The sequence below is a fragment of the Acanthochromis polyacanthus genome, chromosome 22 (genome assembly GCF_021347895.1).
Source record: "Acanthochromis polyacanthus isolate Apoly-LR-REF ecotype Palm Island chromosome 22, KAUST_Apoly_ChrSc, whole genome shotgun sequence".
Classification (NCBI taxonomy): domain Eukaryota; kingdom Metazoa; phylum Chordata; class Actinopteri; family Pomacentridae; genus Acanthochromis; species Acanthochromis polyacanthus.
In genome coordinates this window covers 28,568,284-28,593,633 of record NC_067134.1, presented here as the reverse complement: position 1 = coordinate 28,593,633, position 25,350 = coordinate 28,568,284, and the positions used below count along the sequence as shown (strand labels likewise).

The 25,350-nt window shown below is 44.5% G+C and overlaps 1 protein-coding gene across 1 annotated transcript in view; it reads left to right on the top strand.

The window, feature by feature from the left end:
- LOC110957775 (diacylglycerol kinase zeta-like) overlaps nt 1-25,350 on the top strand; it is a 107,460-nt gene that overhangs the window by 28,577 nt on the left and 53,533 nt on the right. Inside the window, 14 exon segments of the mRNA XM_051943298.1 lie at nt 1,269-1,367; nt 2,418-2,500; nt 2,581-2,641; nt 4,234-4,347; nt 5,404-5,541; nt 5,993-6,071; nt 6,165-6,220; nt 7,098-7,160; nt 7,837-7,910; nt 14,713-14,824; nt 15,742-15,828; nt 18,054-18,166; nt 18,282-18,382; nt 25,139-25,218. Of these exon segments, the coding sequence (XP_051799258.1) occupies nt 1,269-1,367; nt 2,418-2,500; nt 2,581-2,641; nt 4,234-4,347; nt 5,404-5,541; nt 5,993-6,071; nt 6,165-6,220; nt 7,098-7,160; nt 7,837-7,910; nt 14,713-14,824; nt 15,742-15,828; nt 18,054-18,166; nt 18,282-18,382; nt 25,139-25,218 (1,260 nt within the window).

The following is a 25,350-nucleotide window of genomic DNA, read 5'->3' as shown; positions in this document are numbered from 1 at the left end:
CACGGAGAGCTACAGCACGTAGAGCTACAGCACGTAGAGCTACAGCACGTAGAGCTGCAGCACGTAGAGCTACACCACGTAGAGCTGCAGCACGTAGAGCTGCAGCACGTAGAGCTGCAGCACGTAGAGCTGCAGCACGTAGAGCTGCACCACGTAGAGCTGCAGCACGTAGAGCTGCAGCACGTAGAGCTGCAGCACGTAGAGCTACAGCACGTAGAGCTACAGCACGTAGAGCTACAGCACGTAGAGCTACAGCACGTAGAGCTACACCACGTAGAGCTACAGCACGTAGAGCTGCAGCACGTAGAGCTGCAGCACGTAGAGCTGCAGCACGTAGAGCTACACCACGTAGAGCTACAGCACGTAGAGCTACAGCACGTAGAGCTACAGCACGTAGAGCTACAGCACGTAGAGTTACAGCACGTAGAGTTACAGCACGTAGAGTTACACCACGCAGAGCTACAGCATGTAGAGCTACAGCACGTAGAGCTACAGCACGTAGAGCTCAGTGTTTCTGTCAGTTTGTGCCCCTCCACCCACATGTGTTCGTATAAAACAACTAATTCTCCTCATATAGAAATGATTGAACATCTGGAAACTGACTGTCAGGGTTACTGTATGAGAATTACAGACTCCAGAGTAGGAAGCAGACTTTTCATTACCCATATTTTCATGATTTTCTGGATCTTCTTCTTCTGTTGATGCTCATGTTGAAGTTCTGATGTTCCTCAGAGACAGTTTCTTTGATTGAAGGGTTGTTTTGTCCATCAGCACCGTGAACACTCCTACAGCCTCATATCCTCCTCTGTTCTTTACTGTCAGGACCATACATCCACTGTGGTGGTCCTGGTCAGCTTCTCACCAAACATCTGGACTCCATCTGGGCTGAACTAAGTTCTGTTGGTCGTATAAGACCAAAGAATGTTCTCCCAATGTTCATTAAGCTCTTTTCACGTCCATCATCTGTAGTTTATTTTCCACATGGAGCCATGATGCAGACATAGATAAACAGCTCAGAGGTGGACTAATGAGAAAGTTCTGGTCATTGTAGATCCGTGTTCCTGCAGGATACTGACTTTAAATCACATGAACTCAGCTTTATCTCTAACCTGTATCTGAGTTTCTACTTTAGGGCCTGTCGTGTTGATAGATAGCTGAGTATTCTGGGTTTATTGAGCTATTATTTAATAAAAATGTAAATAGAAAACCTGAATGGACATCAGAAGATCTACTCCAGAGGATCTAATCATCTTCTTCCTGTCTGACAGGAGGGCCGGCAGTGGAAGCCGTTTATAATCCGACCAATCCCCTCTCCTCTGATGAAACCACTGCTGGTGTTCGTCAACCCAAAGAGTGGAGGGAACCAGGTATTCATCAGCAAACACATCAACCAGCCAGTCACTGAGGTCAATCCAGACAGTTTAGTTTAAACCGGTCAGTCATCCAGTCACACAGAAGACAGGAAGTTAGAAGATGAGTCATAACGGTTCCATGAAAGAGGTCCAGGAGGACAGAATCAGAAAATAGTTCCAGTGGATGTTTCCTGTCATGTTTTTACTGACTGTCAGCTCATTTTATCTGCTAAATAAAGTCCTGCACCCTAAATGAAACAGATCAACCCGGACTAGAAGGACAGAGAATTAAAATGTACCGTTTATGCAGCATGACTGATCCATGAATGCAACAAAACTACAGTCTCTGATGGCCATTCACGGCTTCTCATGATGCAGAACTTTTCCTGATTAAACACATAGAATAAGGTGGTTTTGATTAAATATCACATTTTAAAAATTAAAGTCATGCTTAGAAATGGTTATTTTGCCTGACAAAGCCAAAGGTTGTACATCAACGATGTTAGAGAAGTTTCACTCTTCGTGTGTAGTTTACTGGTGATCAGAACAACAGAGCAGGAGTCTGTGCAGGTAAACCACAAGATTTACACTATTTATAGGGCTGTCAGAGAGGAGGGAGGACGGGGTGAAGAGAGGCTCATTTGGGTGCTAATCATGATCCGAAAGTAACACAACAAAGAACAAAAGGTGGTTAAATCAGGAGGCCTGATAGACGGTAATAAATGACAAAAGATGAAAGAATTGTGGGAAATGGAGTGAAGGAGTGACACTAGAAGATACCTCTAGCAAAAGGTGTGCTATTTTCTTCATCAATGACCGTGAAAATCCAGTTATTTTTTCTGTTTTTACAGTTTCTATCTAATAAATGCTGTAATTTCAGTGATTAAAAAAACCAAACCTTCCTAACCTGACAGCAGGTTTTAGAGTTTAGTTATTTTATTCACAGTTCTGTGTTCTGAAGATTTCCTCCTCTTTATCAGCCTGTAGAGTAAATAACCTGACTCTATCAGTAGATTCTGGGTCTGTTACATTGCTTTAATTCTGTTTTTGTTTGGTGTCTGACAGGGAACTAAGATCCTCCAGTCCTTCATGTGGTACCTGAACCCCAGACAGGTGTTTGATCTGACCCAGGGAGGACCAAAGGACGGGTTAGTTCCTCATTCTGACCTCAGTTAACACCTCCTGGTCCTGTAGAGGCTGGACTGATTAACCTGTGGATATCTTCCAGGTTGGAGCTGTACCGTAAAGTCCATAACCTGAGGATCCTGGCCTGTGGAGGAGACGGCACGGTGGGGATAAAAATCTGAAGCTGTTTGTTTATGTTCTATATTCAAACTGCACAGTCAAACCTCAGACAGCAGATCTGATGCAGAGGAGCCTGAGGTAGAAGTCACACTAGATAATCTGCAGTATCTCCTCTCTGACTGGGATCTATCAGCAAACAGGACTGCTGCTGCTGTTTGACCTGGTTTCCCTCCAGAGAAGAGCTTTAGAGACGCTCCTCTTCCTCTGAGACTACACCTTCCTTCTTGTTGCTGATTGGACTCAGTGTTGGAGTTCCTTTCTGTCCTCAGTGAACGGAGTGTGAAGTATTGATCTTCTGACGGTGGGCTCACTTTGCTCTGTCTGATCGTGCTTCAGATACAACAGACCCAGTTTCCACATGTGCTGCCTGCTTAGAAACCCTCAGAGCAGCTGTGATAAAGCCGCTGTTTGCTCAGAATAACAACAGACTTCTAGTTCTCATGTTTCCTTTCAGCACAGACAGCAACGATCTGCTGCTAACTTCAGTCGTATTTATATGTTTATATCCAGGAGAACAACAGCTACAGACTGATGCAGTCAATTAATCCTCAACAAAAAAGAGTGTCATAATGGATAACTCAAAGTAATCTGACAGGTTGTACAAAGGAGCTAACGAGGTCACCACCATGGATCTGATCAGTTTGATTAATGACCCAGAAACAGTGTCAGACCTTCTAATGTTTTCAGACCACAGGAAGTAAAACAGGACCTAAAACCTGGTAGGTCGACTAAACATTCAGCAGGTCACTGTTTTACTGGAGGTAAATGTGACATTAGAACAGATTATTCCTCTGTTTTCAGGCTAACTTTAGGTCTTATCTGAGCTGCTGCTCTGCTGAAAGTGGAGATAGATGCTTCTCTGTGCACCTGCTAATGGATGTTAGAGGACATCTGGAGGACTTCTGTTGGTTAAAACTTGAGAAAACAACCTGGGTACTAGTCTAAGCCAGAAGTGACAGTAGAAGTTTACTGTGATTATCTTGTAGTTTGCTAACTGTAAGTCTCACAGATGGAAAGAGAACAGAGCATTCATCATTTACATAGCATGCTAAGAAATGATCAGTGAACGGGAACTGACTGTTAGCTGGACTTAAACTATGTGTGGAACTAAAGGACAGCGTTTCAGGCTCCAGTTTAACCAGTTTAACCAGTTTAAAGTCATTCTGGAGCTCTGGACAACTAAACCAGGTCAGTCAGTAACATAAAACCTGGAATTTAGATTTATTTCTGATACAAGAAGGCAGTTAGTAAATGAGATTTCCTCAGGTCAGTTACATCAGTGAACTCATAGTCCTGACAGTGGAGCACAGAGGATGGAATATTATGGGATGGAGCTGTTATATATATGTAAAAAAAAAAGATTTGATCTCTGACTGCTGTTCTTCATGTTATCACCCCACTGTCCATGCCTCACAGATATTATGCTAATGAGCAGAATGTTCCTCAGACTGAAGCTCAGAGGATGGAGAACCTTCTAGATATTGACCGTCTTGTTGTTTCAGAGAGTCTGATGTTTGAAGGACCTCTTCTCTCTCTAACCTTCCATCTCTGTGTGATTTTGTGTTTTCTGGACCAGGTGGGATGGATCCTGTCCTGCCTCGACGACCTCACATTAAATCCTCAACCTCCCGTCGCCGTGCTGCCGCTGGGGACAGGAAATGACCTCGCACGGACCCTCAACTGGGGAGGGGTGGGTTTAAACAGTCACTGACACACCAACAACCAGCTAAAGAGTCTGATGAAACACAGCAAACAGTCACTGACACACCAACAACCAGCTAAAGAGTCTGATGAAACACAGCAAACAGTCACTGACACACCAACAACCAGCTAAAGAGTCTGATTAAACACAGCAAACAGTCACTGACACACCAACAACCAGCTAAAGAGTCTGATGAAACACAGCAAACAGTCACTGACACACCAACAACCAGCTAAAGAGTCTGATGAAACACAGAGGGATGCTGGGAATGGATCTACCACCTCATTACTGACGCAGCGTCCACAGAACTCCTGGATTTTCATTTAGCAACACATCTGTCTGCACCTCTGGATGAATCCTGAAGTTTATTTCATGCAGAACTTCTGAAGTTATTTTTTTCACTTCAAAGTTAAACATACTGTTCGTTTACATATATTCCTGCATGTGCATGTATGATTTCTGTAACTCTGCATGCAAAAGTCCAAATACTGTTTCTGCAAGAGAATAACACTGTTTATTTTTTGGTATTTTGCTGCAGAAAAACAATATTTTTTACAGTACTGACAGCACTGTAATAATAAGGCCTATCTGATCACTGAATTCAATAAAAAATGAACCCACAGACAGACTCCTGATGATAAAAACTGTTTATTATCGTCAGTCTAGAAGCTGCTGCAGAAACTTTAATGGAAATAAAGAGCAATAAAAATGAATTAATAAAAGGGTTGTGCTGCTGCAGTGGATGTGGGGATACGTCTGTCTGGGATGTTTTATCGTTCTTTGGAGCGTCTCCAGAACATAAACAATAGAAAACAATGAGAATGTTATTTTACTAAAGCAGTTCAGGTAAATGGAGTTTGGTTTCTAGTTTGAAAAATCACCAAAATTCAACCATAACATCTCAGATAATTTCTCTATGAGTCTGTACAGCCCACATCTGTGTGGAGCTGATCTAAATACTGATGAACAGACAGGAGGACAGAGGACCAGGCTGAAACGTCTCTGGAGCTGCTTCCATATGATCTGAACCTTCATGTGTTCCAGGGCTACACCGATGAACCGCTGTCTAAGATCCTGTCCCATGTGGAGGACGGAGCTGTGGTCCAGCTGGACAGGTGGAACCTACAGGTTGAACCAAACACCAGTGCAGGGGCTGAACCGGATGAGCAGCAGACTGATAAGGTGAGTCCACTGGAGACAAACCCACTGAGAACACCGTCTGGACCTTCACTGGAGAAACATGTAGCTCCTCTGAAGCATGTCTAGAACCTCTGAGACTCACCTGGATGTTCATGGTCCTCAGATGGGCAATCCAAAGGACTCTGGTGAGCCGAACTCCTTGTCCTGTTGTCAGAGGCCACCAGCCAATCAGAAGCCTGAGCTGCCTGACCCATTAGTCAGTGATGAGGTATCCTGGGCTGAACTCAGTCTTTTCTGATCTTTACCTCCTAAAAGATCTAGAGAGCAGCTTTAACAACGTTTAACTCCAGAGCTGAGGTTGGAGGTGGTTTCCATGGTGATGGTTCTGATTAATCCACTCACTCCGTCTTCAGTTTGGATAAATATGATATAGATGTTCAGACAGCAGCAGGAGGAGCTGGGTTTCTGATGATGTTTGTCTGTTTGCTCTCAGCTTCCTCTGGACGTCTTCAACAACTACTTCAGCCTCGGGTTTGATGCTCATGTGACTCTAGAGTTCCACGAGTCCAGAGGTACGTTTAAATTCAGCTGTACAGTTTGTGTTCCCATTTAATTTACTCTGTTTATGGGCTGTCCTGCTGATCGGCGTCCCTCTGCTGTTCTAGAGGCCAACCCAGAGAAGTTCAACAGCCGGTTCAGGAATAAGATGTTCTACGCTGGGGTGAGGAACCTCAGAACCTCAGTATAAACGTGTGTTCAGTGTGAGAGCAGCTCTGTTAACGGGTTTTATTCACCCGTCAGTCTGACATAAGCTGACATTTTAAAGCTCTCTGGACCTCTAACAGCTCTTTAACCACGAGGCAGAAACACCCTGGATGAGGGTAGAATGATAAATCACAGGAACAGGTACAGATTTATGGATGGAGGATAGTCTCTGCATCCAGATACTCCTCTCTGTGTGTTCATAGATGTGCTGCTCAGCATGGAGGACATCAGCATTACACAGCTTTAAGGAGATGCTTTTCCTCTCAGAGTTTTTCTTTCAGCTGCTCTTAAAGAGGTCGTGTTGCTCTATCGCTGTTCTTTACCAAATTACTGAATTCTATGAACCGTAAAACGGGGCTATAAGGGACAGCGGGGTAATAAAGGAGACTTTTCCGGAAAATGTTTTAAATGTAATTCTGTGGTTTTTACCTAGATTTCTTTAAGAATTCATGGATAATTGATAAAAACAACACAAAACCGCATCCTGCTCAACATAAAAACCGCAGAATTACATTTAAAACATTTTCCGGAAAAGTGTCCCTTATTACCCCGCTGTCCCTTATAGCCCCGTTTTACGGAAACATTTCAGTTTGAAATGTTCTGACTCCTGCATAAAATACTTTGGGAAATAAGAAATGCATAAACCATTCAAACGGCCACAGTTTTTTATCATAATTTTACTTGGACAACAATCCCAGAGCTCCAGACATCGCCCACTGCCACCACCAGCTGTGTCTGTGAGATCCTCAGAGTTTTCAGGGATTCTCTCTGTTTTCCAGCAGCTCCCACTGTGGGTTCATGATGTTCTTATTGTGTGTTTGTGTCTCCTACAGACGGCCTTTTCAGATTTCCTGATGGGAAGCTCCAAAGACCTGTCGAAGCACATCAGAGTGGTGGTGAGGAGCCGTCAGTCATTCTGTCTGTCTGTTCAGAGCTCCACGTTTAGATCCCTTATAGTAGAAATACTGACATTCAGGACAGAAGGAAAGCAGCAAACAGAGCAGGAATATGTAGTTATGTGTGGCTGAATCATTAAAACACATCTGAGTAGAAGTTATTGGATTTAACTCCAGTTGAGCATAACAGTAATGATAACTTAGAGTATATATTTACTTCTAAATCATGCCATGTTGTGACAAGAATGTCCAGATGTCATACGTTTAGATTTTTTTCTTTAATGCATAAGTAATGAAGTCTCCAAACTGACAGAGACGTGTACTAATATTTAGTCGTGCTCCGGCTGTGGGTTGTTCTCTGTAATGGGAGGAACAGATTTCCTCCTGAACCTCCTCCAGACTCTTTGAGGGAACTGAGACGTCCTTCAGCATGTCTGCTGGGATTGATTTCCAGGTCAGAGCAGGAGGACGGAGGAGATGAGGAGGCTCTAAACAGAGGAATGAGATGAGGCTGAGATGGAAACAATAGAAATTTAAATGTGACTGTGAGGATGATCAGCTGTGTTTCTGGAGCAGCTCTTCTGTTTAGTGATGTCAGCTCTTCATCTTTATTATGTAGCTGGAGTCCCTCTGTGTGAATTGAACTGATTTCTTCTGTTTTTATTCCTCTGTTCAGTGTGACGGAACAGATTTAACATCCAAGGTTCAGGACCTGAAGCTGCAGTGTTTGGTCTTCCTCAACATCCCCAGGTCAGTCATTATAATAATACTGCTGCTAAATCTGTCTCTGATGTATTTATATATATGTATGTGTTTATATATAAAGCTCTCCTGGTATCTTCTGTGGATGCCATCAGCAGATGTTTGTTTAGATGAACAGTTCAGATGGTGACACAGAACGTGTAACTGAAGGTGTTACACGTTTTGATTCTAATAACCCAATGATGTGAGCATTTCTGTGAACACCAGAACCTTTCTCAGTGTTGGACTTATTTATCTGTTGGGTTAATATTAGGAATATATTATAGTTCTGATCAAATTAGGCTGAACTACAGTGAATGCATCGTCCTGACAGTGAAGCACAGAGGAGGGATAGCATGGAGCTAAGAAAAATATCGGATTCTGAGTGATGAAAAGTGTCCTGACTCATAGCTCAGTGGGTAGAGTGGCCAACTGGAGGGTAGCGGTTCCATCCCCGGCCCGTCGTGGTTAGCGGCTTGCATGGCAGCGCCCGCCATCAGTGTGTGAATGTGTGTGTGAGACGGGCCATTGAGCAAGGCCCTGTACCGCTCTGACCCCCCCAGATGGATATGTGGGATTAATAAAAGGTATACACCATCAGAACATCACCAGAACACTACCAGAATACCACCAGAATATCACCAGAACACCATCAGAATATCACCAGAACACCTCCTGAACACCATCAGATCATCACCAGAACACCACCAGAACACCATCAGAATATCATCAGAACACTACCAGAATACCACCAGAATATCACCAGAACACTACCAGAACACCATCAGAATATCACCAGAACACCATCAGATCATCACCAGAACACCTCCTGAACACCATCAGATCATCACCAGAATACCACCAGAATATCACCAGAACACCATCAGATCATCACCAGAACACCACCAGAACACCTCCAGAACACCACCAGATCATCACCAGAACACCTCCTGAACACCATCAGATCATCACCAGAACACCACCAGAATATCATCAGAACACTACCAGAACACCACCAGAATATCATCAGAACACTACCAGAACACCATCAGAATATCACCAGAACACCATCAGAATATCACCAGAACACCACCAGAACACCTCCAGAACACCACCAGAACACCACCAGAACACCTCCAGAATATCATCAGAACACCTCCAGAATATCATCAGAACACCACCAGAACACCACCAGAACACCATCAGAACATCACCAGAACACCATCAGAACACCACCAGAACACCACCAGAACACCACCAGAACACCATCAGAATATCATCAGAACATCACCAGAATACCACCAGAACACCACCAGAACACCATCAGAATATCACCAGAACACCATCAGATCATCACCAGAACACCTCCTGAACACCATCAGATCATCACCAGAACACCACCAGAATATCATCAGAACACTACCAGAACACCACCAGAATATCATCAGAACACTACCAGAACACCATCAGAATATCACCAGAACACCATCAGAATATCACCAGAACACCACCAGAACACCTCCAGAACACCACCAGAACACCACCAGAACACCTCCAGAATATCATCAGAACACCTCCAGAATATCATCAGAACACCACCAGAACACCACCAGAACACCATCAGAACATCACCAGAACACCATCAGAACACCATCAGAACACCACCAGAACACCACCAGAACACCATCAGAATATCATCAGAACATCACCAGAATACCACCAGAACACCACCAGAACACCATCAGAACATCACCAGAACACCATCAGAACACCACCAGAACACCATCAGAATATCATCAGAACATCACCAGAATACCACCAGAACATCACCAGAACACCACCAGAACACCATCAGAATATCATCAGAACATCACCAGAAAACCATCAGAACATCACCAGAACACCATCAGAACACCATCAGAACACCACCAGAACACCACCAGAACACCATCAGAATATCATCAGAACACCACCAGAATACCATCAGAACATCACCAGAACATCACCAGAACACCATCAGAATATCATCAGAACACCACCAGAATACCACCAGAACACCACCAGAATACCATCAGAACACCACCAGAACACCACCAGAACATCACCAGAACACCACCAGAACACCACCAGAACATCACCAGAACATCATCAGAACATCACCAGAACATCACAAGAACATCACCAGAACATCACCAGAATATCACCAGAACACCACCAGAACACCATCAGAATATCACCAGAACACCACCAGAACACCACCAGAACACCATCAGAATATCATCAGAACACCACCAGAACACCACCAGAACACCATCAGAATATCACCAGAACACCACCAGAACACCACCAGAACACCACCAGAACATCATCAGAACATCACCAGAACATCACAAGAACATCACCAGAACATCACCAGAATATCACCAGAACACCACCAGAACACCATCAGAATATCACCAGAACACCACCAGAACACCACCAGAACACCATCAGAATATCATCAGAACACCACCAGAATACCACCAGAACATCACCAGAACATCACCAGAACACCACCAGAACACCACCAGAATATCATCAGAACACCACCAGAACACCACCAGAATATCATCAGAACACTACCAGAACACCATCAGAATATCACCAGAACACCATCAGAACATCACCAGAACACCATCAGAACACCACCAGAACACCACCAGAACACCATCAGAACACCACCAGAACACCATCAGAACATCACCAGAACACCATCAGAACACCACCAGAACACCATCAGAACATCACCAGAACACCACCAGAACACCATCAGAACACCACCAGAACACCATCAGAACACCACCAGAACACCACCAGAACACCACCAGAACATCACCAGAACACCATCAGAATATCATCAGAACACCACCAGAATACCATCAGAACATCACCAGAACACCATCAGAACACCACCAGAACATCACCAGAACACCATCAGAATATCATCAGAACACCACCAGAATACCACCAGAACACCACCAGAATACCACCAGAACACCACCAGAACACCACCAGAACATCACCAGAACACCACCAGAACACCACCAGAACACCACCAGAACATCACCAGAACACCACCAGAACACCACCAGAACACCACCAGAACATCACCAGAACACCACCAGAACACCACCAGAATACAACCAGAACATCACCAGAACACCATCAGAACACCATCAGAACACCACCAGAACACCACCAGAACATCACCAGAACACCATCAGAATATCATCAGAACACCACCAGAATACCATCAGAACATCACCAGAACACCATCAGAACACCACCAGAACATCACCAGAACACCATCAGAATATCATCAGAACACCACCAGAATACCACCAGAACACCACCAGAATACCATCAGAACACCACCAGAACACCACCAGAACATCACCAGAACACCACCAGAACACCACCAGAACATCACCAGAACACCACCAGAACACCACCAGAACATCACCAGAACACCATCAGAATATCACCAGAACACCACCAGAACACCACCAGAACATCACCAGAACACCACCAGAACACCACCAGAATACCATCAGAACACCACCAGAACACCACCAGAACATCACCAGAACACCATCAGAACACCACCAGAACACCATCAGAATATCATCAGAACATCACCAGAATACCACCAGAACATCACCAGAACATCACCAGAATACCACCAGAACATCACCAGAACACCACCAGAACACCATCAGAATATCATCAGAACATCACCAGAATACCATCAGAACATCACCAGAACACCACCAGAACACCACCAGAATACCACCAGAACACCACCAGAACACCACCAGAACATCACCAGAACACCACCAGAACACCACCAGAACATCACCAGAACATCACCAGAACACCACCAGAACACCACCAGAACACCACCAGAATACCACCAGAACATCACCAGAACACCATCAGAACACCACCAGAACACCACCAGAACATCACCAGAACACCATCAGAATATCATCAGAACACCACCAGAATACCATCAGAACATCACCAGAACACCATCAGAACACCACCAGAACATCACCAGAACACCATCAGAATATCATCAGAACACCACCAGAACACCACCAGAACACCACCAGAATACCATCAGAACACCACCAGAACACCACCAGAACACCACCAGAACATCACCAGAACACCACCAGAACACCACCAGAACACCACCAGAACATCACCAGAACACCACCAGAACACCACCAGAACACCACCAGAACATCACCAGAACACCACCAGAACACCATCAGAATATCACCAGAACACCACCAGAACACCACCAGAACATCACCAGAACACCACCAGAACACCACCAGAATACCATCAGAACACCACCAGAACACCACCAGAACATCACCAGAACACCATCAGAACACCACCAGAACACCATCAGAATATCATCAGAACATCACCAGAATACCACCAGAACATCACCAGAACATCACCAGAATACCACCAGAACATCACCAGAACACCACCAGAACACCATCAGAATATCATCAGAACATCACCAGAATACCATCAGAACATCACCAGAACACCATCAGAACACCACCAGAACACCACCAGAACACCACCAGAACACCATCAGAATATCATCAGAACACCACCAGAACACCACCAGAACACCACCAGAACACCTCCAGAATATCATCAGAACACCACCAGAACACCACCAGAACACCACCAGAATACCATCAGAACACCACCAGAACACCACCAGAACATCACCAGAACACCACCAGAACACCACCAGAATATCACCAGAACACCACCAGAACACCACCAGAACATCATCAGAACATCACCAGAACATCACAAGAACATCACCAGAACATCACCAGAATATCACCAGAACACCACCAGAACACCATCAGAATATCACCAGAACACCACCAGAACACCACCAGAACACCATCAGAATATCATCAGAACACCACCAGAATACCACCAGAACATCACCAGAACATCACCAGAACACCACCAGAACACCACCAGAATATCATCAGAACACTACCAGAACACCACCAGAATATCACCAGAACACCACCAGAACACCACCAGAACATCACCAGAACATCACCAGAACACCACCAGAACACCACCAGAATATCATCAGAACACTACCAGAACACCACCAGAATATCATCAGAACACTACCAGAACACCATCAGAATATCACCAGAACACCATCAGAATATCACCAGAACACCTCCTGAACACCATCAGATCATCACCAGAACACCACCAGAACACCATCAGAATATCATCAGAACACCTCCAGAACACCTCCAGAACACCACCAGAACACCACCAGAAGACCTCCAGAATATCATCAGAACACCTCCAGAATATCATCAGAACACCACCAGAACACCATCAGAACATCACCAGAACACCATCAGAACATCACCAGAACACCATCAGAACACCACCAGAACACCATCAGAACACCACCAGAACACCATCAGAACATCACCAGAACACCATCAGAACACCACCAGAACACCACCAGAACACCACCAGAACATCACCAGAACACCATCAGAATATCATCAGAACACCACCAGAACACCACCAGAACATCACCAGAACACCATCAGAATATCATCAGAACACCACCAGAACACCACCAGAACACCATCAGAATATCATCAGAACACCACCAGAATACCATCAGAACATCACCAGAACACCATCAGAACACCACCAGAACATCACCAGAACACCATCAGAATATCATCAGAACACCACCAGAATACCACCAGAACACCACCAGAATACCATCAGAACACCACCAGAACACCACCAGAACACCACCAGAACATCACCAGAACACCACCAGAACACCACCAGAACATCACCAGAACACCACCAGAACACCACCAGAACACCATCAGAACATCACCAGAACACCACCAGAACACCACCAGAACATCACCAGAACACCACCAGAACACCACCAGAACATCACCAGAACACCACCAGAACACCACCAGAACATCACCAGAACACCACCAGAACACCATCAGAATATCACCAGAACACCACCAGAACACCACCAGAACATCATCAGAACATCACCAGAACATCACAAGAATATCACCAGAACATCACCAGAATATCACCAGAACATCACCAGAACATCACCATCATGTTTCCTCCCATCCATCTCTGATCCACCTCCAGTCCTTCCTGTAGCTCCAGTCTCTCTCCTCCTGTCCATATGAACACAGCATCATAAATCTAGAACCATTTGCACGAGTTATTTCTCAGATGTGTTTATGCCACAGAGGAACGGAGCTTCCATCTCTGTAGAATGACTTTTTAAATGATGTTTACCGTCCTGGCTAAATGACTGAACATGAGTCCTGCTGCCGCCTGGATGTGGAACAGAAGTGATGGTTTATATTTCCTCTGTAGCTGCAGGAACACTGAGTTATAGCAGGAATACATGTCTGTTTTTATCGAGACGCTTCATCTACATGGAAAGATTTCATTTCTACTATAATTCTGGAGTTCTGTTTACTCTGTAGCTGCAGGAACACTGAGTTATAGCAGGAATACAGGTCTGTAGGTGGAGACGTTCATCTACATGGAAAGATTTTTACTGGAGGAAACAAGAGATGGTTCATTAGCTGGAAAGACTCCATTTTAATAAGTTTGATCAGCTGATGGTGATGAATGTCGGTCTGTATGTTGTGTTGTTGTGAGTTTATTGTGCGTTTATTGTGTTGTCCAGGTATTGTGCCGGTACCACGCCGTGGGGAAACCCCAGCGATCACCACGACTTTGAACCCCAGCGCCATGACGACGGCTACATCGAGGTCATCGGGTTCACCATGACATCACTGGTAGGGTCCTCAGTCTGTGCTGGTAGCCACGGCAACCAGTCAGCTTAAATCCTTCTGATTTAATCATCAACTAACGGGTTCATGCCTTCATCAGTCAGAAAGTCGTGTAGTTTTTAGTCTGAAAGCTCCAGATGAGGTTTTACTGGTTCTAGAGGACGATTGACCTCAAGCAGAATGTTTTGTCAGGATGTCTGGATTTGTAATGTCATCACTTTATTACTTCACTCTGACAGACATCTTAATAAATGACTTCTTGAGTCTCATTTGGTCTCAGTGATCTTTTATTATGACCGTTAATCAGTTCATGTGTCTGAGGGAAGGTTTGGACCAAATCTGAAGAACTTCCGTCAACATGTTGTGTTTGCTTTGTGGACATTTCCAGTTTGTCCATTTCTGATTAACACAGTGTTCTAGATTTTAGTGGTCAGAGGTAGAGGTCACTGTGACACCATTCCATTCATTTATATAGTTATTATTTATTACGAAAACATTTCACCAATAAAACACAATAAATGAAGAAGTAATGGCATCAAATACCCCAAACACCAAAGACCTGGTACAGACAGACCTGGACCAACCACGATCCCATTAGTCCAGGTAGTAATCAGTTTAAATGCAGTAGCTTCTGTGTCCCTTCACACTTTCAGGTCCCATTTGTCAGTATTATTTCAGAATACAGACATGGATGGATTCCACACCTTCAAAGACTCTTCTAACCGTTTCTTTGCTGCTGGTTGTTAGTTCCTGGTTCCAGGATAGTTTATCTGTGTGACCTTCATTGTTTCAGACAATCTGACATTTTTACATGTAAATATTATAATTTATCAGGTTGGGATGAAATCAACTATTCTTTTCATGTAAGCAGATGTTTTAGTACCTTCAGAACTGGATAATGACGGTTATCTGTCTGTATGAAGGCAACTCTGCAGGTTGGAGGTCATGGTGAGAGGTTGAACCAGTGCAGAGAAGTTACCCTGACCACCACCAAACCTCTGCCAGTGCAGGTACGTCCTCAGATACACACTATTCTACCTGTTCTCTGAAATGCACATTAACCCACCTACTGCCTGAACTCTGCATGTGTTCAACCTAGATTTACACATTGTCATCAATAGCACCACAATCATCTGCTGATGACTGGAAACCGTCATTGAAGAGTGACATTTGTCGCATTATTTGGTTTATTTCTGTGGTTCTTTAGGTGGAACAGTAATATCTGACCTATCGTTGGGTTTATTTCTGTGGTTCTTTAGGTGGAACAGTAATATCTGACCTATCGTTGGGTTTGTTTCTGTGGTTCTTTAGGCAGAACAGTAATATCTGACATATCGTTGGGTTTGTTTCTGTGGTTCTTTAGGTGGAACAGTAATATCTGACATATCGTTGGGTTTGTTTCTGTGGTTCTTTAGGTGGAACAGTAATATCTGACCTATCGTTGGGTTTGTTTCTGTGGTTCTTTAGGCAGAACAGTAATATCTGACATATCGTTGGGTTTGTTTCTGTGGTTCTTTAGGTGGAACAGTAATATCTGACATATCGTTGGGTTTATTTCTGTGGTTCTTTAGGCAGAACAGTAGTATCTGACCTATCGTTGGGTTTGTTTCTGTGGTTCTTTAGGTGGAACAGTAATATCTGACCTATCGTTGGGTTTGTTTCTGTGGTTCTTTAGGCAGAACAGTAATATCTGACATATCGTTGGGTTTATTTCTGTGGTTCTTTAGGCAGAACAGTAATATCTGACATATCGTTGGGTTTGTTTCTGTGGTTCATTAGGTGGAACAGTAATATCTGACCTATCGTTGGGTTTGTTTCTGTGGTTCTTTAGGCAGAACAGTAATATCTGACATATCGTTGGGTTTGTTTCTGTGGTTCTTTAGGTGGAACAGTAATATCTGACCTATCGTTGGGTTTGTTTCTGTGGTTCTTTAGGCAGAACAGTAATATCTGACATATCGTTGGGTTTGTTTCTGTGGTTCTTTAGGTGGAACAGTAATATCTGACATATCGTTGGGTTTATTTCTGTGGTTCTTTAGGCAGAACAGTAATATCTGACCTATCGTTGGGTTTGTTTCTGTGGTTCTTTAGGTGGAACAGTAATATCTGACCTATCGTTGGGTTTGTTTCTGTGGTTCTTTAGGTGGAACAGTAATATCTGACATATCGTTGGGTTTATTTCTGTGGTTCTTTAGGTGGAACAGTAATATCTGACATATCGTTGGGTTTGTTTCTGTGGTTCATTAGGCAGAACAGTAATATCTGACCTATCGTTGGGTTTGTTTCTGTGGTTCTTTAGGCAGAACAGTAATATCTGACCTATCGTTGGGTTTGTTTCTGTGGTTCTTTAGGTGGAACAGTAATATCTGACCTATCGTTGGGTTTGTTTCTGTGGTTCTTTAGGCAGAACAGTAATATCTGACATATCGTTGGGTTTGTTTCTGTGGTTCTTTAGGTGGAACAGTAATATCTGACCTATCGTTGGGTTTGTTTCTGTGGTTCTTTAGGCAGAACAGTAATATCTGACCTATCGTTGGGTTTGTTTCTGTGGTTCTTTAGGTGGAACAGTAATATCTGACCTATCGTTGGGTTTGTTTCTGTGGTTCTTTAGGCAGAACAGTAATATCTGACATATCGTTGGGTTTGTTTCTGTGGTTCTTTAGGCAGAACAGTAATATCTGACATATCGTTGGGTTTGTTTCTGTGGTTCTTTAGGCAGAACAGTAATATCTGACCTATCGTTGGGTTTGTTTCTGTGGTTCTTTAGGCGGAACAGTAATATCTGACCTATCGTTGGGTTTGTTTCTGTGGTTCTTTAGGCGGAACAGTAATATCTGACATATCGTTGGGTTTATTTCTGTGGTTCTTTAGGCGGAACAGTAATATCTGACCTATCGTTGGGTTTATTTCTGTGGTTCTTTAGGTGGAACAGTAATATCTGACATATCGTTGGGTTTATTTCTGTGGTTCTTTAGGTGGAACAGTAATATCTGACATATCGTTGGGTTTATTTCTGTGGTTCTTTAGGTGGAACAGTAATATCTGACATATCGTTGGGTTTATTTCTGTGGTTCTTTAGGTGGAACAGTAATATCTGACATATCGTTGGGTTTATTTCTGTGGTTCTTTAGGTGGAACAGTAATATCTGACATATCGTTGGGTTTATTTCTGTGGTTCTTTAGGCGGAACAGTAATATCTGACCTATCGTTGGGTTTATTTCTGTGGTTCTTTAGGTGGACGGGGAACCCTGCAGACTCGCTCCGTCCGTCATCCACATCAGCCTCAGGAACCAGGCCAATATGGTCCAGAAGACCAAACGGAGGACCTCATTACCTCACCTTAATGAGTGAGTTCCTCTAACCCAACCCAGTGGACTTTCTGAGTACTAATACCTGTAGTAATATATTAATACGTGTTTTAATGCGTGTTTTAACCATGTGGTTGTATCTTGTGTGTCTCAGTCAGCAGCCGGTCCCAGAGAGGTTGAGGATCAGAGTCAGTCGGATCAGTATGAGCGACTATGAAGCTTTGCACTACGACAAGGACAAACTACGGCAAGCATGTAAGGACACATTCCTTCACTTATATCATGTGTGAAGCTTCTGATCAACATTAATAATGTAGTGATCACCACTGAGAACGTCTACACGTGTTTATGGACTCAGACTCTTCTAATGAACAAACCCAGCCTGGTTTTATTCTGACATGTTTACAGACTGATTTCACTGCTGGCAGCCACTTTAATGGAAAATATCCAACAACAGAACTTAAATGTCAAATGATTGATAGTCATATCATCTTTATTACTGCTAGAGTACACAGCAGATGTTTGGTTTTATGTCACATTAAACTCTATCTATGGTATTAATAACAGACTACACAGGAGGAAGTCATCACTGAGACTCAGATCTTTTATTTCTTTCATATTTCACCTGTTCGTCTTTATTTCTGACCTCTATTCTCTACATTCAGGAGAGATTCTGTCGTTCCTCAGAGCTTTGGTGTTTAAATCTTTGAATGAATGAATGAATGAATGTTTTTATTTCAGACGTGAGGAATAAAAGCCACAAAAACAAATCAAAATATTCAAAACAGCAACAAAACAAAGCAAAAAATAATAACCCACCGTATCGGAAAAGGAGCTTATTTCCTCCATGTCAGTACCCCACTTATTTATGAACATGTTTACAAACAAAATAGAAAATACATGACATATAAACAAATATGAAATAATCAGTGATAGACCCTGTCAGAGCTCCTCCTCCTCTTCATGTTTTTGTCCTGCTTTTTAAACTGCATGGTGCTGGACGGTGCTTGTGCTCCAGTCCATCCCATAACCTCAGTCCCATGTTTAAAGACTGAAGGACTTTAGTGTTTGACTTTTAAATCCCCCCTCCAGTTATAACCTCCATCTCTGTTAAAAACATCTGAATATTTATGGGATCATAGCCAGAGGAGTTGTGTTGGAATCTTCTATAAAAGTCTCCAACACCTTCTGACCTCATACAGCCTCATATCTTCATACTTCCACCTCCATGCTTCGATGTCAGGACCAGCCATTCACTGTGGTAATCCTGAGCAGGGTTTAGTCAAACATGCTGGAATAAATCATCAGGGTCTCATCTGACCACAGAATATCTCCCAGCATTCATTCTATCATTGGAGGCTGAATCTTTCACACAGAAACTCTTATTTTAGCCAGATCTGAAGCTCCTCTTTCTGTTCTTCAGCTCCGTTAAATCTCTGTCTGTAGCCGTTCCATTTTTGTGAGCCTAATAATTCTGTTCTGTTGAAGCCATGGTGCAGACATGAAAACATCCCATAGTCCAGAACTGACAGCCTTCTAGTGTTCACACGTCATTTAGTCACCAGGTCCATGCAGGTTAACTAATCAGGTGGACTCATTTAGCTTCAGTGATTCCAGGTGTGTGGGGTTTGTTAGTGATTGTTCATAAAGGCAGATAAACTGCTGCTCATCTCAGAAATGATGCAGTTATTGAGAGGAGAAGCAGTGTGAAATCATCCATCATTTCTGGTACATTATTCAGGCTGTTAAGACCTTCTGTATGCCTTTAAATGGTGGAAACATAGAAATGAGGGAAAGTATGTATTATAAAACAAGAACCATAACGATGAGAAGAAAGCAAAATGCAAATAAGATAAAATCTTTATTTAAAACAGTCTAATAATATGAAGTATTGATTTCCTCCCACATCGTCTCTGGACAATAAGCAGCTCAAACATCTTGATGAAGTCTTGTAGGAGATTTACATGTGAGTGTTTTAGTGTGGGTGTAGTCCTGGTCCTGGTCCTGGTCCTGGTCTTGGTCCTGGTCCAGGTCCTGGTCCTGTTCTTGGTCCTGTTCTTGGTCCTGATCTTGGTCTTGGTCCTGGTCCTGGTCCTGGTCCTGGTCCTGGTCCTGGTCTTGGTCTTGGTCTTGGTCTTGGTCTTGGTCCTGGTCCTGGTCCTGGTCCTGGTCCTGGTCCTGCTCTTGCTCTTGCTCTTGCTCTTGCTCTTGCTCTTGCTCTTGCTCCTGGTCCTGGTCCTGGTCTTGGTCTTGGTCTTGGTCTTGCTCCTGGTCCTGGTCCTGGTCTCCAGCAGGTATTAATGAGGAGGACGGTGAGTCAGGGACCTCCCATCTCCAGGTCGATGTTCATGAATGTCAGCTGCATCTTCAGACTGAAGGGAATAAAGTGTTGAATGATTCCAGGGTTGAGAGAGATGTGAAGGTCAGCGAGATCATGTCCGTCTGTCCGTCCGTCCGTCCGTCTGTCCATCTGTCCGTATCGATACAGCGATGTGTCGACGCTCTCATAAATACGTCTGATGTTTGAGGAATCTAAACAGAGAAGCTCTCATTAGAACGTTTCCACTCTGCAGAACAGTGGAATATGTCAATAGATGCTAATGCAGGGTCTGGACACAGGGGGGCGCTGTTACCTTTTCTGATAATACCATAAACAGCAGGTTTTATAATCATGTAAACTGTTTGTGGATGGAGTCTTTTCTTCTTTTTGTTTCTGACATTTTTCCACGGTTTAGAAATGCAAACAATTCAGAAAGACACAGGGATGATTTTTAGTTTTTAATTATATTTCAGTCGTGTACTTCAACATTTTTTCCACACCTCGTCTTTTGTTCTAGCAGAAGTTTGTTCTGTGGTTCTGTAAATCAGTCACAGCTCTCCTCAGGAGGATGGGAGAAATCAGTTTAACCCCGAGGTATCGTCTCAATGCCGTCTGACTGAATATCGACGTGTTTAATGGAGATTTTGATGGTTTCTGTATGGAGTTATTCAGGAAGGAGACACGTTACCTGTTGTTGTTGACCAGGATTCAAGAGGCTGAAATAAATAGAAGTCTTTGTTTCTGCAGCATTTTCCTTCCAGTCCAGGCAGCTCATATGAGAGACAGAAAACATCAGATTATTTATTGTCGTCATGCTGAATTTAGTAGAGCTGCTCCTGACAACGGCATTAAGACACACAGAAAGCAGATGAATAATAAATGTTAAATTAAACACCAGAGGTGGTGTAATTCAGCATCAGTGTGATTGTTGCTTATTATTCTCTAATTATTGCACCAGACATAAATACAATAATTACACAGAATAAAACCCTGCTGCTGGGATTCAGAGAAAGAAACCGACTTTAGATTTGGAATGATGTAGAGTTTGATCAGAGGATGGAAGGAGGAGGTTTCTATATATTCCTTTATTATTCTGTGGATGTGGTGATCCTGCAGTATTTGATCTTTAGAACAGAAACATCTCCTATTGGAGGAAGTTTTCAGGCATTATTCTTTCTCCTCGGATTGTTTGGACGTTATTCAGACGTTCTCCTTGTTCTTGCTGTTGTCTATTTGAAAAGGTCAGTGAGGAGGAAGCGGATCTGCAGCAGCGTTCAGTTAATCAGCTGCTCTCCGTCTCTCAGGAATATTTACAGAATTAGTGCTGAAGAAAACAGGAACTGTTCTAGAACCTGTCAAAGTCTCTAAGTTTCTGTGTCTGCTTAACTCCGATGGTTAGCATCAATGAGAGCGTTGATGTTTATCCAGCAGCTGTTAGGTAGGCTGTAGGGCGGTCTGTAGGGCGGCGTGTAAGACGGCCTGTAGGGCGGTGTGTAGGACGGTCTGTAGCGTGGTCTGTAGGGCGGCCCGTAGGACGGCCCGTAGGACGGTCTGTAGGGTGATCTGTAGTGTGATCTGTAGGGTGGTCTGTAGGGCGGTCTGTAGGGCGGTGTGTAGGACGGCCTGTAGGACGGCCTGTAGAACGGTCTGTAGGGCGGCCTGTAGGGCGGCCTGTAGGGCGGCCTGTAGGACGGTCTGTAGGACGGTCTGTAGGGCGGTCTGTAGGGTGATCTGTAGGACGGCCTGTAGAACGGTCTGTAGGACGGCCTGTAGGACGGCCTGTAGAACGGTCTGTAGGGCGGCCTGTAGGGCGGCCTGTAGGGCGGCCCGTAGGGCGGCCCGTAGAACGGCCCGTAGGACGGCCCGTAGAACGGCCCGTAGGACAGTCTGTAGGGTGGTCTGTAGCGTGGTCTGTAGGGCAGCCTGTAGGACGGCCTGTAGAACGGTCTGTAGGACGGCCTGTAGGACGGCCCGTAGGACGGTCTGTAGGGTGGTCTGTAGGGCGGCCTGTAGGGCGGCCTGTAGGGCGGCCCGTAGAACGGCCCGTAGGACGGCCCGTAGAACGGCCCGTAGGACGGTCTGTAGGGTGGTCTGTAGCGTGGTCTGTAGGGCGGCCTGTAGGGCGGCCTGCAGGACGGCCCGTAGAACGGCCCGTAGGACGGCCCGTAGGACGGTCTGTAGGGTGATCTGTAAGGCGGTCTGTAGGGCGGTCTGTAGGGCGGTGTGTAGGACGGCCTGTACGGCCTGTAGGGCGGCCTGCAGGACGGCCTGTAGGGCGGCCCTACGGGCAGTCTGTAGGGTGGTCTGTAGGGTGATCTGTAGGGCGGTCTATAGGGCGGCCTGTAGGACGGCCTGCAGGACGGCCTGTAGGACGGAGTGTAGGGTGGTCTGTAGGGCGGTCTGTAGGACGGTGTGTAGGACGGCCTGTACGGCCTGTAGGACGGCCTGTAGGGCGGTCTGTAGGGCGGTCTGTAGGGCGATCTGTAGGACGGTCTGTAGGACGGTCTGTAGGGCGGCCTGTAGGGCGGTCTGTAGGGCGATCTGTAGGACGGCCTGTAGGACGGCCTGTAGGGCGGCCTGTAGGGCGGTCTGTAGGGCGATCTGTAGGACAGTCTGTAGGACGGTCTGTAGGGCGGTCTGTAGGACGGTCTGTAGGGCGGTCTGTCGAGCGGCGTGTAGGGCGGCTGGCCTTGATGCCTCAGGGAGCTGCCACTTTGTTTCTGCACTTACGTCGGCTCACTGATGGAAACCAGCTCGGTCCAGGCTGTTTTATCGGAATAAACGACACTGATGCTGCCGTCAGCTGCTACCTTCTACTGAAGCTCTAAGGACAACCATGACCTGGAAGACTGAGAATCTCTACAGATAAAAGTTACTTAGATGTAGGTTTCTTATCCCAGATTTAGTTTATCATTCTACTTTACAGGATCGTGTAATAAAGTTAGAGTCCCTTCATGCTGCTCACAGAACCACAGATTATTTAAAGCAGTGATCATCAACTGGCGGCCCGCGGGCCGAATCCGGCCCGCCGAACCATCCAATCCGGCCCGCGACTGGATTCCAAAATTGTGAGGATCAAAGAGAAAATATCATGTGGTCCACACTATTAAAGCAGTCAGTCCAGTCATTATTAAAGGATCTGTTTTCCACATCAACTTTTCGTTTCGTGGCCTTAGAGAGTGCCATTTTACCCGTGTTAAGAGGCCTTTTCCTATCACTTCTGCGGTGTTTCTTCTTCAAGTGCTCTGTGAATAAAGTTGACTTGAGATGAGGCAAAATATCTCTATCACTCCTAGTGGTTGACTGTGGTACAGGTGATAGGAGCACTGACTCATAAAGGCTAAAAATGCCTTCAGTTTTGTAATGAAATGGAAAAAATATAAAAAATAAACATCAAATAATAATGTTATGCCAAAATTCAATTTTTATTTAATTTTTGTTTGAGGGTCCGGCCCCCAAAGTGACTGTCCGGTAAAATTCTGGCCCTCTGGCAAATATAGTTGGTGACCCCTGATTTAAAGGATGGCTAACTAAGTAACGTAAACTGTTTTCATGCTGATGAATTACAGAATCTCACATCCAGTCTCATCCTTCCAATGCTCACCAGAAGCCTTTTTATTTCAACTGCTGCCCTGCAAATATAAAACTATTAGTCAGAACAGAAAGTTTATCAAGTCAAGAAATAAAAGACTTTCGTGCTTTAACCCGTCTGTGATGTAGGATTATGTCTCCATGCAAACAGAGCAGATGTTCAGATCAGTTACCAAGAACCAGTGGAGAAACCTGAGGGTTCCTCTTTGTAGCTCATACCTCTGGATTTAGATTAAAGAACCTCTTTAGAACCCAGGACTAAACCTGAGGGTTCCTCTTTGTAGCTCAGACCTCTGGATTTAGATCCAAGAAGCTTCTAATTGGACTCGTCTCCTCGCTGACTGGCAGCTGCACAATCAATGTTTTATGCTCTTTTATTCAGCTCTGACTCAGCTTGATTTTTATTCACTGAGCAGAAATCTGGACAACACAAGCAGCTCCATGCTGATTAATCCCAGCGCTGCTGCTCTCTGAAAGTCAAGACCATTTTTAGATGGCCCTTCAGTCGGGAGGATTCCTTCAAACAGCTGAATTATTTGGGAGAAGTTTGGAATATTTCAGGAAACACTGGAGTTTTCTGTAGGCTGAGACTTTGAGGCTTCAGTATGTCGGTCTGAATGTAGCACTACTCTCTTATTTACCATCTTTTATTGACTGTTTCCTCTAAAATAGGACATAATCTGAGATAGATACCATAAACTCATGAGGTAAAAGTTTTATTTTCTCATAGACTTCAATACAACTGGACTTCTTTTTACAGCCAGAGGAGTCGCCCCCTACTGGCCATTAGAAGAACTGCACATTTCAGTCACTTTCCAGAGGCTACACCATCTCTTGTGTAATTTAAAGCGTATATTCGCTCATCTCAGAGGCTGTTTATGCCCCAAACACTCTGTTAAATATCAGTTTCAGTTTGTGGTTCCTGTTCTGCTCTTGGTTCCCACGGTGCTGCTGATGGTTCTCACTACGACGTGTTTGACTTCCTTCTGGAAAGTCTCTGGTCTGAATCCTCCCAGTTAGACGACCAGAACTCCTCCAGCGCTGTGTGAGGAGATATCAAAGAGCTGCTGGATAATTGTCTTGTTCCTCTGTATCTCCAGCCATTCCTCTGGGGCTGATCGTGGTTCCTGGTGACAGCGACTTAGAAACCTGCCGAGAACACATCCAGCGGCTGCAGGAGGTAAGAAGCACAGGAGGATGTGGAGATGAGGAGGTCATGTTTCTGTGTCAGTAAATGAACAGAAAAAGGCAGAAGAAACAAGTGAAGCTGCTGTTAAAAGTTAAAGCTAACGAAGCTGTGTGTTTCTGGAAA